Consider the following 15,867-nt stretch of genomic DNA (forward strand, 5'->3'; position numbering starts at 1 on the left):
CAGGCTTGATTTTATGACCATGTTTACCATAGTCATTAAGTGAATCTGGCTTTCCCCATTGATTTTGTTTGTTGGATACCAGCTGGGAACATTGCAAATTGTAATCACAGGATGTTGTAAAGTTGCCTAAATCATGCTAAATGATGATGAAGTGACCAGGGGAGCCATAATTTTGAGGGCAGTTTATAAATCTCTTTTTTCAGCATCATCACAACTCTTAAACATCATTAAATGAATGGTTGTTAAGTCGAGGACTGACTGTATTGTCATTTGATCCCTGAAAACAACCATATCAAAACTGACTTACTGATATCACCCAGAATTTTTAAATAGATCCTTGTATGTATGTATGTATGTATCTATGTATGTGTATGTGTATATATATATATATATATATACACACACACACACGCATACATACATACATACATACATGTGTATGTATGTATGTATGTATGTATGTATGTATGTGTGTATATATATACACACAGGCCTAATGGCTAAGATCTCTGCCTAGTATGCCTAGTATGCAATATAGCCCAGGTTCAAATCCCAGTAAGGGTATGGCTAGCTGATGAGAGCTAAATAGCTTGAAATAGATCTATACTAGTCTCCCTTTATTTATTTATCAGCACAAATAAAAAAAACACAAATATAACAAAGGCAACAGTAAAAATATTGGGTTTCTGTCGTGATGGACTCTTGTGACGAGCCGAATGACAGATGATGGAAGCAGTTAGCTTCCTCCCATAATTGGGGCTTACCAGGGGTTGTAAAAATCTAATAGATACCTTCCACCCTGGCTTCGCTGATAACAGGATAAGAGCCTGTGGCCTAATGGCTAAGATCTCTGCCTAGTATGCCTAGTATGCAATATAGCCCAGGTTCAAATCCCAGTAAGGGTATGGCTAGCTGATGAGAGCTAAATAGCTTGAAATAGATCTATACTAGTCTCCCTTTATTTATTTATCAGCACAAATAAAAAAAAACACAAATATAACAAAGGCAACAGTAAAAATATTGGGTTTCTGTCGTGATGGACTCTTGTGACGAGCCAAATGACAGATGATGGAAGCAGTTAGCTTCCTCCCATAATTGGGGCTTACCAGGGGTTGTAAAAATCTAATAGATACCTTCCACCCTGGCTTCGCTGATAACAGGATAAGAGCCTGTGGCCTAATGGCTAAGATCTCTGCCTAGTATGCCTAGTATGCAATATAGCCCAGGTTCAAATCCCAGTAAGGGTATGGCTAGCTGATGAGAGCTAAATAGCTTGAAATAGATCTATAGTAGTCTCCCTTTATTTATTTATCAGCACAAATAAAACACACACACACACACACACACACACACACACACACACACACACAAATATATATATATATATATATATATATATATATATATATATATATATATATATATATATATATTTGTTATATTTATGCTGATAAATAAATAAAGGGAGACTAGTATAGATCTATTTCAAGCTATTTAGCTCTCATCAGCTAGCCATACCCAAGTTTGGGAATCGAACCTGTGCTCCATTGCCTCCCAGGCAGGGAGTTAACCATTTGAGCTACAGAGAACGACTCCTTATCAGCCAGCCAGGGTGGGAGGTATATACTTAAAGTCACAACCCCTGGTATGCCCAAGTATGGGAGGAAGGTCACACTTCCACTCTCTGTCATTAGGCTCGTCACAAGAGACCATCCAGACAGAAACCCAATATTTTTTACTGTTGCCTTTTTTGTTACATTTGTTATATTTATGCTGATAAATAAATAAAGGGAGACTAGTATAGATCTATTTCAAGCTATTTAGCTCTCATCAGCTAGCCATACCCAGGTTTGGGAATCGAACCTGTGCTCCATTGCCTCCCAGGCAGGGAGTTAACCATTTGAGCTACAGAGAACGACTCCTTATCAGCCAGCCAGGGTGGGAGGTATATACTTAAAGTCACAACCCCTGGTATGCCCAAGTATGGGAGGAAGGTCACACTTCCACTCTCTGTCATTAGGCTCGTCACAAGAGACCATCCAGACAGAAACCCAATATTTTTTACTGTTGCCTTTTTTGTTACATTTGTTATATTTATGCTGATAAATAAATAAAGGGAGACTAGTATAGATCTATTTCAAGCTATTTAGCGCTCATCAGCTAGCCATACCCAAGTTTGGGAATCGAACCTGTGCTCTATTGCCTCCCAGGCAGGGAGTTAACCATTTGAGCTACAGAGAACAAATCCTTATCAGCCAGCCAGGGTGGGAGGTATATACTTAAAGTCACAACCCCTGGTATGCCCAAGTATGGGAGGAAGGTCACACTTCCACTCTCTGTCATTAGGCTCATCACAAGAGACCATCCAGACAGAAACCCAATATTTTTTACTGTTGCCTTTTTTGTTGCGTATATATATATATATATATATATATATATATATATATATATATATATATATATATGCAAAAACACTCACGCAGGGATCAAGAAATCTCCAGAACCATAAAGTCTACAAACGTGAAATTTGGCACGTGTGTTCCTCTTGGTTTCTAGGTGCTTGGTAACAAAGGATTTTTCGAAATGACCATCAGAGCATTAGTATTTCATATATTATTATTAACACACTCTGATGCTAAGGAGTTAGACATTCTACTCCTCCTCCCAACCTGAAAACCTGGATGTGGGCATGGCCAGCGCATGACTCATCCGGCCTGCTGGCTGGGAGTTTGGAGAGGAGCCTGAGGGAGAGAAGGTAATAAGATAGGTGGGGCTTTCTGTGGGGCAAACAGAAGAGGTAATAAGATAGGTGGGGCTTCTGTAGGACAAGCCTGAGAGAGAGAAGGGGATAAGATAGCTGGGGCTTCTATGGGGTAAACCTGTGGGAAAGAAGGAGATATAATAGGTGGGGCTTCTGTGGGGCAAGCCTGAGGTAGGAAGGGGAGAGGAGAGGAGAGGCTTCTATGGGGCAAGCCTGAGGGAGAGAAGGGGATAGGATAGGTGGGGCTTCTGTGGGACAAGCCTAAGGCAGAGAAGGGGATAGGATAGGGGAGGATTCTGTGGGGCAAGGTTGAGGGAAAGAAGGGGATAGGATAGAGGAGGATTCTGTGGGGCAAGCCTGAGGGAGAGAAGGGGATATGGTAGGGGAAGATTCTGTGGGGCAAGCCTGAGGAAGAGAAGGTGATAAGATAGGAGAGGTTTCTGTCAGGCAAGGCTGAGGAAGAGAAGGGGATAGGATAGAGGAGGATTTGTGGGGCAAGCCTGAGGGTGAGAAGATGATAAGATAGGAGAGGTTTCTGTCGGGCAAGGCTGAGAGAGAGAAAGGGATAAGATAGGAGAAGTTTTTGTGGGGCAAGGTTGACGAAGAGAAGGGGATAGGATAGGGGAGGCTTCTGTGGGGCAAGCCTGAGGGAGAGAAGGGGAGAGGAGAGGCTGATGGTAACTACTCATTAATTTTCAAGTTGTAAGTGTTCATTTATCAAGCCCGATCACATAGTTTCGTAGCAGAGCACAAGTATTTAGCTAGTTAATTTTATAAGGCACAACATTCTCCTATGACTCAGATTCCCTTTCTTGAAAATAGACTAATGGTACTGGGGGACTTTAATCTGCCGACTCTTGGTGAACACTCTGATGGGGCACAGGAGTTCATGGCTTCCATGACAACCATGGACTTGACCCAAGTAGTTCAGGGTCCAACCCATAGAGCAGGACACATACTCAACCTCGTATGTATTGGTTGCAATCTAGCTGCAGTTATCAAATGCAAAGTCAAGTTAATCTCTACTGCTGTACAGTCAGTAATTATGCATAACAAAAAAATAGGTGGGGGGTAAACTTTATCCTTTTTTTTAGAACATTTTGCATAATCCATCATATTTTTATCCAGAATACCCTAACCTTTTTATAAATCTACCACGTCATTTAATTAATATTGATGTTTTTTCCCAACCCGTAGCAAGGCATTCCCCAGAGCATGACCTTTAAAATTCTCACCCACCTCTTTATTATATAGCAAACAAGCAGCCATATACCAAATCATACCCTTCAATACTGAGCACTCCATTTCCTGCTAAATTGATCCAATCGCTTAACATTCCATATTAGAGACTTAGTTACCATCATTAGCCCCCTGAAACTTTTTAATAGCCATCAGAACAGCTTGGAGTTTAACCTTTGGCCTAGCTCCTCCCACTATTTCTGATGTAACACCTGTATGCTCCTGAACGGTGGCTTGTGTATGTTGCTTTCTTAATTCCTATTCCATTCATCTGGTAACCACGCGGTCTTGTCTTTGTTCTTTAGCTTCTTGTACCTCTTGTACCTCTGAAAAAACAAGTTGATCCTCCTTTGTTAAAACTTAAGTGGTTTGCTTTCCATCATATCCTTCTTGTTCTCTTTGTCTAGATCTAGAGGAAGAGGGTTGTCCACCCTTCAGTATGTTGGTGTAGAAATCTTGTGCCTTCCATACTGTATTGAGGCGATGTCTTTTTCCAAGGTAGCTAAATGCGATGCCGGTTGGTGCGTCCCATCTAAACTGTATCTGGCGATTTTTAAGCTCTTCCACTAAAAAGGCATAGTCTTTCCTAGATCTCAGCATTTTAGGTGGTATCTCCTTCAAGACAGCAGCTATCTCTTCCTTAAGTTTTGCTTCCATCATAACAGCATGATTTTTTAACGCATCGATTAATTCCTTCTGCAGAATTTCCCTTTTCAGGGGGTCCCCTGCAGAAATAGAAGGGAGTGATGATTGTATTTTAGCAGAAGGCGTTGGTGAATTTCCGGCACTTTTCGATGCGGGGGGAGGAGGGGGAGAATTTTTGCTTAGAAGCCATCTCAAACTTAATCTTCTTTAGTCAGTTAAAAAGTCCAGGCAATCCAGTTATACAGCAATTGCTATTTGTTTTGATAATAAATCACTTCTTGGTAATAAATCACTTTTAGGCTTTGCAAAAGTTCTATCCGAGACACGCCCCTCCTTGCACAGCTCGGCGCCATTTTTATAGAGCTTTCAACAAGTAATCAGCAGAAGGAATTCTTTGCAAATGGAGCTAAGGATTTATACATACAATTAAGATGTTCACAGGTATTGGTTCAGCTCGGCTTGAAGTCCATAATAAATCATTGTGCTAAGGATGAACGAAAACCTTCGTTCTGCAACAAAAGGCAGAATGAATCCCGGCTTGGAGCTACCATGCTACAGCCGGTGCTTACCCCCTTCCTCCCAGCGTTTAGACTGAAAGGGCTAGTTGGAAAGCTTCCAATGCATAGCTTCTCATCACTCTCTTCTAAGCCCAAAGGGAGGATAAATAAACTGCCAAACAGCTTGATAGAGTGCTGTTTAGACAGATTAATGACACCAAGATTCCAGAGCTGTTAAGGATAACAACCCTCTGTCAGCTCCGCCCACCAGAAGTCTATTTTTTTATTTTTAACTTTAACTTTTATCTTGTTTCTGTAAGCCGCCCAGAGTCCTACAGGATTAGGCGGCATACAAATTTATTAAATTGCTAAATTGCTAAATTGTATTCCTCTCAGGGCAGTGGAGACGTGATCTTGAGTTAAGGGGAATAGAGACCTCGTCCTTGTCATGGTCAGATCACTTCTTGCTGAGGCTTGACTTCAGGACACTACTCCCCCATTGCAGGGAGATGGAGCCGATTAAATGGTTCCGCCCCAGGCGCCTGATGGACCCAAGGATGGGATTTCAGAGGGAGCTTGGAGAGATACCTGACTCCCTTGTCCGCAATCCGACCGAGTCTTTGGTCGCTGCCTGGAATGTTGCGGCGGCTGAGGCACTGGATCGGATTGCGCCTTTGAGGCCTCTCTGCGGTAGTGGATCCAGGAAGGCACCTTGGTTTACCGAGGAACTCCGGGAGATGAAGCGCCAAAAGAGATGCCTAGAGCAACGCTGGAGGGCTAGTAACTCTGAATCTGATCGAGCACTATTAAGAGCCTTTATCGGGACTTACTTAGTGGTGATGCGGGCGGCAAAATGTACACATTTTTCAGCTCTTATTGCGTCCGCGGAATCTCGCCCAGCCGCCCTGTTTAGGGTGACCCACTCCCTCCTGAAAGGTGAGGAGGCGGGGGAACCCCTGCAGGGAAGAGCTGAGGAATTTGTCCAGTTTCTGTCGGATAAAATCACTCAGATTCGGACAGACCTGGACTCCGCATGGGCAGTACCAGCTGAGATGCCGAGGGTGAGTCTTAATCGGATTTGCTGGGATGAGTTCGAATTTGTCACCCTTGAGGAAGTGGACAAGGCCATGGGAGCGATGTGTGCCTCCACCTGTTTACTGGACCCGTGCTCCTCCTGGCTGGTTTCAACCAGCAGAGAGGTGACACGAGGCTGGCTCCAGACGATTACGAACGCATCTTTGCAGGAGGGGTCTTTCCCGCAACCATTGAAGGAAGCAGTGGTAAGACCCCTCCTCAAGAAGCCTTCCCTGGACCCAGCTATCCTAAAAAACTATTGTCCTATCTCCAACCTTCCTTTTCTGGGGAAGGTTGTTGAGAAGGTGGTGGCACTTCAACTCCGACGGACCTTGAATGAAGCGGATTATCTAGACTCCTTTCAGTCTGGTTTCAGGCCTGGGTACAGCACGGAAACCGCTTTGGTCGCACTGACCGATGATCTCTGGTGGGCCAGGGATAGAGGACATTCCTCTATCCTGGTGCTTCTTGACCTCTCAGCGGCCTTCAATACCATCGACTATGGTATCCTTCTGCGACGCCTGGAGGAGGTGGGAGTAAGAGGCACCGTTTTACAGGGGTTCTCCTCTTACCTCTCGGACAGGTCGCAGTCGGTGTTGGTTGGAGGACAGAGGTCAACCCCTAGGCCCCTCAAATGTGGTGTGCCACAGGGTTCGGTCTTGTCCCCCCTCCTATTTAACATCTACATGAAGCCGCTGGGTGAGATCATACGACAGCACGGGATAAAGTACCACCAATACGCAGATGATACACAACTGTATCTCTCTGCCCCGTGCCAGCTCAGTGTAGCAGCGGACATGATGTGCCGATGCCTGGAAGCTGTCAGGATCTGGATGGGGGTGAACAAATTTGTGCTCAATTCCGATAAGACTGAGTGGCTTTGGATGCTGCCCCCGAAGGACAGCCTAGATAGTCCATCCTTAACCCTGGGGGGTGAAAATTTACACCCCTCAGAGAGGGCCCGCAATTTGCGGGTCCTCCTGGACTCGCAGCTGACACTGGAACACCATCTGTCGGCTGTGACCAGGGGGGCCTTTGCCCAGGTTCGCCTGGTGCACGAATTGCGGCCCTATTTGAATCGGGAGGCACTTCAAACGGTTACACACGCCCTTGTCACCTCAAGACTGGATTATTGCAACACGCTCTACATGGGGATACCCTTGAAAAGCGTTTGGAGACTGCAGCTAGTCCAGAATGCGGCCACGCAAGCGATATTGGGTGTACTGAGGTACACCCACATTACACCTGTCCTCTGCGAGCTGCACTGGCTACCAATTGGTCTCCGGTCGCACTTCAAGGTGTTGGTTATTACCTTTAAAGCCCTACATGGCTTAGGGCCAGCGTACCTGCGAGACCGCCTACTGCCACATACCTCCCTGCGGCCGGTAAGATCCCACAGATTGGGCCTCCTTCAGATGCCGTCAGCCAGACAGTGTCGGTTGGCGGGGCCCCGGAGGACAGCTTTCTCTGTGGCTGCTCCGACCCTTTGGAATCAGCTACCCCCAGAGATCCGGCCCTTACCCACTCTCATGGCCTTCAGGAAAGCTGTTAAAACCTGGCTGTTCCGGCAGGCCTGGGGCTTTTGACCTCATTGTTGAGGTCCAGCCCCGATTAGAACGAATGCATGTGTTGTGTTTTAAATTGTCTTTTTCTTATTTTTTTTCTATTTTTTCTTCTCTTCCTCTTTTGTAAGCCACCTGGAGTCTTTCAGGATTGGGCGGCATATAAATTTTAATAATAAATAAATAAATAAATAAATAATAAACTGTTTGGTTTCACTGGAACAATTCTACTGAATTAATAATTTTCTTTGTCACCTGCATGACTCATGAAATTTCCAAAATAAAGTTCCTTCAAAAAGAAATATGTTACAATTATATAAATTCTTTTTCTGCTGACTAAAAAGCCCCTATAAAGTTTCTGCAGCATCAGGGGAAATGGCCTGAAAAAAAAATCAACAAATTGCAGATGATACTTTTAAGTCTGGGACAGAAAAACACTAGGAAATTATATTTTATTTTTTTTAAAAAAACATATTGAGATCTTACAGTATTACCTGCTTACAAGGGGGGCAGCATTTCAACTAATTTTTTTCACCACTACCATATCCTAAAGCCAGCCTGGATGAACACATATAGAAATACTGAAATTTCTGGAATATTTTTATCCATGATTCAACTTATTATCTTCTGAAGTCAGTAACTCCTATTATGTTTTAAATGTGGTCTTGGTATAAGAACTTAAAATGTGTGTTAATGAGAATCTTTAAAAATACCTTTTGTTCCTTCAGTTGCTGTTCACATTTCAGGAGTTCTTCCTTGCTTTTATTTAAACCCTGCTGCATTGTCTTTATATCAGCCATTTTGAACTCTAAATCATTCTGAAGTTGTTTCAGTTCTCTTTCCATTTTTTCTTTCTTTCGTGTCTCCCGTGAAGCCTCATTTTGACGCATCTGGATTTCCTGATGGAGCTATAACAGCACCAAGCACAAAGATTCTAAGAAAAAATCAATGCTATCTTAACCTGTTAAAATATCTTAACTAGACTCAATATTTTCTTTTTAAAATATGTTTGGAATTGTATAATGTACTAGACAAATTGTGATTCACTTGTCAATTCCTTTCAGAAATATTTCCTTACAAGATTTTTCAATGCCTTCAACAATGACAAACTTCTAATGTCCTGCCTTCACTGGAAATGTTGAGAAACATTCAGAGATGTATCTGTTTCAAACTTTATAGTCAAACATCAATATAATGTTTTATCACATTTTGTATTATGTCATAAACTGTTTTCTAATAATTTTATGTCATAAAATGTTTTATAAAATTTGCCAATTTTCAGTCCCATGCTAGTTACGGGTCACAGATGTTAGACACATTCTATAAATTAACCCCTTTGAGATACCTTGATTCAAAATTTGTTGTACTGTGATGCACTTCTTTCACCCAGTTGAAGGTTACAGAAATTAATAGTTTTAATACCGTATGAAAGTAGAAATGGACAAGGTAATGGCAGAAATTGCAAAGCAATATTTGCAAAACAGCATTAAAGAAATGAAGTTAAGGTTAACATGAAAAAATGATGGCAAAGATTAAATACCAGATAAAAAGCAAGGAATACATGACTAGACTATGTCAAAAATAATTTTGTCCAATTAATTTTATTTGACAGAAATTTAAAGGAAACATGGAATAATTAAAATAGAATAGGATTCTGGGATTGAGAAAGCAGAAGCAAACATTTCTCTTTTTTAAATATTAATGTTATTAAAAGATACAACTACAATGATAAAACCTAATAGGAATTAAAAATAAAATAATAAAGGAAATCATAGAAGGTTATATATATATATATATATATAATCCCTTTATTTATTTATCAGCACAAATACAACGTATGTATGTATGTATGTATGTATGTATGTATGTATGTATGTATGTATGTATATATTAGATTTTTTTACAACCCCCGGTATGCCCAAATATGGGAGGAAGATTACTACTTCCATTCTCTGACCTTCCGCTCGTCACAAGAGACCATCCAGGCAGAAACCCAACATTTTTACTGTTGCCTTTTTGTTACATTTTGTTGTATTTGTGCTGATAAATCCTTTATTTATTTATCAGCACAAATACAACATATATATATATATAATACAATATACACACACACACACACACACACATACATACATACATACATACACACACACACATACATACACATACATAAATATATATACACATACACAATATTGCCCATCTGCGGAGCTTGAGTGGGTATGTCCTACGCATGATGCATCCGGCTTGAGGGCCGCCAGTTTGACACACCTCCAATTTGCTACCCCTGCTATCAGTGGTAGGTTTCAAAAATTTTTAGAACCTCTTCTGTAAGTGTCGCCTGTTTTGTGGGAGTGGCTTGGTGGTTATGTGACCAGATGGGAGTGTCTTGGAGGTCATGTTACTGAATGGGAGTAGCTTGGCAGTCATGTGACTGGGTGGGCCTGGCCAACTTGCAAAATATGGTGAAACTCACTTAACAACACTCTTGCTTAGCAACCAAAATGTTGGCTCAGAAACTCTGGCATTTGAAGCACGCAAGTCTAAAAGCTGTCAAGTTACAAGACCCTTTGCACTCATAACCCTTTAGAAAAAGAATACCAGGGGTGTTCAAGTTTGACAGCTTTAAGACTTGTGGACTTCAAGTCCCAGAATTCCTCAACTAGCATGGCTGCTTGGGGAATTCTGGGAGTTGAAGTCTGTACATCTTAAAGTTGCCAAGGTTGATAAACACTGCTCTAGAGGTAGCCACTTTAACTGCGAATGTTTGGAGATGGGAGGTATTAGGAGGGATAATTCCTCTGCTATCCCCTCAATCTACTCTTACAAAAGCCTCCAGGTTAAGATAGCCTTTGTTGTCATGTCTTTACGGTGAGCACACTGGCTGGCATCTATTAAAAATGAAATGGTGTTGTTTGCTCTCAAGAGAAAGTATACATCTACTTTGAAAGAGCCAAAGGCAAGGTCATTTCAACATTGCTTAAGAGTGAACATACTAATTGTGGAGCTTGACAAAAGAAGGCATGCACTCAGGTAAACAAGAAGGAGCGGAATTAATGAAGGCAGCAAGAAGGCACAGCCACCAGAACTGAGAAACGGGGAAGGTGGGGCGGGATATAAACAAAAGAAAAGGCTTCTTAGTTGCCATTCATCTTTTCGTCTCAGCCCTCAAGGGGCTTCCATCAAGCAATGCCAAGGGAGTGTCCTAAAGATAGGAAATCGACGCTTTCGGCTTGATCCTCGTCATTCACACATCCACGCAGCCCGCGATCACTTCCAGGAGGCTGTGCCCAAGCAAACCAGAATGAAAAGCCACACCTACCCCAGGCACCCTTGACTCCCACCCACCCCCATTCCCCCCAAGGTTTCGCACCTGTCGCCTCAAGGAAAACCTTTCAGCTCCGACGAAGCAGCAGCGGGCCCTCTCCCAGCTGGCCTCTTCCCTCTCACTATTCATCTTGATGATGTAACTGCAGCTGCCAGGCCAGAGTGGCACCGAGGCTGTCCGGGCGAGCAAAAGACTTCCCGGCGAGCAAGCGAGCGATGGAGGATCAGGCTGCCTGATCTTCCCTCGCTCGCTTGCTCGCCGGGAAGTGCAGAGAAGAGCATGAAGTCCAGCAGAGGCAGGAAGATTCTAGGCACTCTGGGAAGCCTGGGGAGCGCCAAGAACCTTTCTGTCTCGGCTGTACTTTGCACTCTTCTCTACGCGCTCCTCGCAACGGCAATAGATGTCCAGAAGCGGCTTTGGGGGCTAACGGGGATTGGCTTCCAGCCTGACAGCCCCCGCCGCTTCTGGATGTCTATTGCAGTCATGACGAGCATATGGAGAAGAGTGCGAAGTCCAGCGGAGGAAGAAAGGTTCTTAGTGCTTCCCAGCCTTCCCAGAGTGCTGAGAACCTTCCTGCTTCCGCTGGACTTCGCACTCTTCTCTGTGCGCTCCTGGCAACTGCAATAGACGTCCAGAAGCGGCTTTTGGAGCTAATGGGGCTTGGCTTCCAGCCTGACAGTCCCCACCTCCCACCGCCGCCCCACCCCCTTTCAGCCACATGGTGTATGCCATCCCGCGGCTTTCACTAGTCTCCCACTGCCACCACACCCCTTTCGGCCACGGGCTGCCCTATGCTAGCTTCCCGCCACCACTGCCCCCCTTTCCGCTACGCGGCATATGCCAGCCTGCGACCTGAAGACCTTCCCTCACAAAAGCCGGTGGCTGGCATACCCTAGCCTCCTGCCGCTGCTCCCCCCCCTCGCGCTTAGCTGCTTACTTGACGGAAGGAGCAAGCTTCTGGAAGGCGAAGCAAAGGGAGGACCTGATCAGCAAGCGTGATGCAACAGCTGCTCGGGAACGAGAAATACCCTTTTCAAAAGAGAAAGACTCTTTTCAAAAGAGGAATGTTGACCATTGGCACCGCGCTTTTAAGCAGGTGTTAGAGGTGGGTGAATCAACTCCAGCCCACTCATTGGCTGGACTCCAGCCAATCAGTGAGCAGCAGGCTGGGCTAGTTTAGTGCGAATGGGAGGGGGAGCGAGCGAGCTGCGACAGAACGGGCGAGGCGAGCGAGTGGGCAACTTCCAGGTCTACCAGTGGAACCTCTTCTGACCGGTATGGTAGATTTGTGGAAGCTCTTCTACCAAACCAGTTAGAACCGGGAGAAACCCACCCCTGCCTGCTATATACGGTATGTATGTATATATAATAGTATCATATAGTGAGATGGGTGGCAATAAATAAATAAATCATCTATCTACAATAGGGAATTATTTCTTCTGTTTTGGTAAAGATTATTTACATAGATAATAATTGTCTCAAACAGGAGGAGTACATGTAGTGTTTCTACAGAAATCCACTACCTACTACTTCCTTCCTTTGATATGTTCACACACAAACTTCCTTCAGGAAAGGCTTACTGTTCTTAAGAACCATGGTGCAGCCAATGAATCCAAATGAATTCATGTCACAAGTGTGCATTTCAACCTTCTCTTTCTTAAATCATTTTTCTCTTTTAAAAAGGCTGATAATAGAAGAAAAAAGGTTCACCAAAAGTATATATATAATAGCTGATGCACATATGAGCATTAAACTTCATGATGAAGTTAAAAAAAATCAATGATAATGACTAAAGAAAAATTGAGAAGTATGAGAAAAATTATGTGCATTACGAAAACACAATTCAAATTACCCTATATGTCAGCCAGAAATCTCTGATTGGATAATAATTAGAAGGAAAGCAAAACAAATTATTATCAAGATCATAGTTATAGAATGGAAATATAAAGAACTGGAGCTACTTCATCTCAAATAATTTAATATTTAGATTTCCATAATAGTTACAGTAGCAAATATTATTCAACATTCCATTTTGCAACTTTTTAAGATTTGAAATATGAAATTTGAAATATAATTTTTAAAAATTCTCAGATTAGTGCAAATCTGGCAAAAAAAGAAGTGCCTTACAGAAAACAAATTGTTCACAGAAACAGGGCATTGCCCCATTCTTGACATCCTCCCACAGAACTGCCAGAAAAAGAAGGGAATGAAACAACAGTTATGAGCTAATAAGTAAAATTAGCTCATAAAAAGGCAGACTACCAATCTAGTCAAAGCAACAATGACTTTAACACAATTACACAGACCTGAGCAATAGTAGATTCTGCTTCAAGTTTTGTCTTTTCTGCCTCTTGCTGTTGATCTGCCATATTTGCTACACTGTCACGTAACTTTACAACTTCTGCCAAAAGCTGGTCTCTCTCTTTTGTTACTTCTTCTTTAAATTTTAACAATTCCCGCAAACTGAAAGAAAACAAATCTCTTTTCTAAGTTGAAGTTTCTTAGAAAATAATTAAGTAGCAAAATTTGTTGGCATATTACTCCACTTTGATTACCCCCATTCCAATTGTTAATTAAATTACATATGTGATACAGTTACTAAAAACATCCATATTGTACAATGGTTTCTTCAATGCATCTGGAAATTTTCCTAAATCCTCTTTCGGCACTACTGTTGAAAACTTGGCCTGTTTATGGAACATGATAATAATTAGATCAGTTTACCCTCTTTCTTTACACAGTGTAATGTTGAGCCCCTTGGTTTCATGGGGAAGTAAGGCCAATGAAGCAAGAGAAGTGCTCATTTGAGCAGAAATGGAGAAAATCTCAAAATGAATCTGACCATAAAAAAAGGAGGCAGTGAAGAATTTATCCACAGTCAGAACAGATTTGTGTTTTTTCTTCTGCACTGTGTTGTGGCAGAACAATACCACAGGGTTAGTGAGCAACTTGATTTTATGTACATAGGAGGTTTATCACAATTGCTATGATTTGAATTCTATTGTCAGGGTAGGGTATAGTCTCAGTAATGCACTACTTCTCTTTATAGAGGAAAAATTTGATTATTGTCTATTTAATTATTTTACTCCTTATTTATGGTCTCAAATAGCATAGTTTACAAACAGGTTTAACTTGCAAGCCATTATCCATTCTAAGGATGTAAAATACAAAGTTTTGAACACATAAATCTAAAACAAGGACAGTATTTACATAACATTATGCATAAATTAATACATATAGACTCTATAAGAAATAATCATGGATAACAATATTTTCTAATCTCTCATAGGTCCAACTTACTTGTGCTCTTGACCCAATGACAATCCAGATCCTTGTTCTACTAATTTAGTTAAGTTCAAAATTTCTTCCTTAAGAGACATGATGGTTTCTTTTGCTTTCTGTTCTTTCTCATATGCTGCATCCACCATTTTCCAAGCCTTTTCGATCTCCTATTGTTGGGAGACAATAACAATTACACATCATACATTCTTTAATTTCCACTTTAAATAATTTCATATTTAGATTTCCTTAATAATACGTAATACTATTCAACATTTCATACTAGAAAATTTTGTAATTTTGTAATTTTTATTATTTTTTATTTTTTTATTTATTTATGTCAGACTATGAGTTTTACCTAGAATTCATTGGAACAGAGCTTTTATGGGTATGTAATAGCCAAACATATAAAAACTCTGAACTACATTAGGAAAGATTTTAATATATCTCAGCAATTACATAGAGAGTTGTCTAACAAAGTATGCAAGCAACAACACAGAAGCAATATACCACTAAATATACCACTGAGTAGCTTCCTCATAAACTCAGTACAACCAGGAATGGATGTTTATTCTTCTTGTTTTTTAATTCAGTTGTTTTTTGGTCTAAGAGACAGATGAAAACAAGGTCATCCTGTATTTATGGTCTTTTTTTTTTTTTTTAATTTTATACAATCACTTATATACTGTGCGTAAAAAAAAAGAGGAAAAAAAAACCCAACATGACACTTCATTCCCCCATACACCCTCTCTTCTCCCCCTCCAACTTTCATTTCACCCCTCCAGCATTCCCCTCTTCTACTTCCCTTCCCCCTCAGACATCTCCCCCTCCCTCCATCTCACCCTCCTTACATTCCCTCTCACTCCCTCTTTACTTCTCCCTCCTCTTTCCCTCTTCTCCTCGCTTTGGTGTATCCATACATTTCAGTTTGTTTTTTGTTTTTTTTTAAAAAAAAAAAAAAAAAGAGAAAAAGAAAAAAAGAAAAAAGAAAAACGAGCCGCAGTATACAAGTGAATTCTTATTGTTCTAAGAATTAAAACTGTAATTCCACCCTCCCCCCTCCCCCCTATAATCCCCCCTCCCTAACCCCCTTACGGCTTCGCAGGTCCCATACCCGGCATAATTCTTTAACAAGCATTTGAGTATAATAAGGCCAGCTAACTTTAAAATTAAAAAAATAAAATAAAAGTAAAGCCAAAGAAAAAAAAAGAGAATAGTAAAAAATACAAAATAAAAAAAACACACACACACACACAAAAAGAAAGGAGAAACAAGAAGGGTCAATAAACCCACTACGTTAACACAGCTTCCCATTATCTGTAAATCTTAAACAATGTAGCTCATTCCAAATTTCGGTTATTTTACTACTTGCAGGGTTTCAAACTGTATTAGAGCCAGGTAAGTTGATCAATTAGGATTCCCCAACTAAAAGTCTCATTGCTTTGTCTATCTATTCAGACCTTTAATTTATCTCTTTTTTAT

General features: G+C 41.5%; 1 protein-coding gene across 1 annotated transcript in view; it reads right to left on the reverse strand.

The window, feature by feature from the left end:
• CFAP58 (cilia and flagella associated protein 58) overlaps positions 1 to 15,867 on the reverse strand; it is a 103,783-nt gene that overhangs the window by 74,182 nt on the left and 13,734 nt on the right. Inside the window, exons 3-5 of the mRNA XM_032225987.1 lie at positions 14,407 to 14,555; positions 13,413 to 13,569; positions 8,492 to 8,686 (exon numbers count right to left, since the gene is read on the reverse strand). Of these exons, the coding sequence (XP_032081878.1) occupies positions 8,492 to 8,686; positions 13,413 to 13,569; positions 14,407 to 14,555 (501 nt within the window). The remainder of the gene's footprint in view (positions 1 to 8,491; positions 8,687 to 13,412; positions 13,570 to 14,406; positions 14,556 to 15,867) is intronic.

The sequence above is a fragment of the Thamnophis elegans genome, chromosome 10, assembly GCF_009769535.1.
Source record: "Thamnophis elegans isolate rThaEle1 chromosome 10, rThaEle1.pri, whole genome shotgun sequence".
NCBI lineage: Eukaryota > Metazoa > Chordata > Lepidosauria > Squamata > Colubridae > Thamnophis > Thamnophis elegans.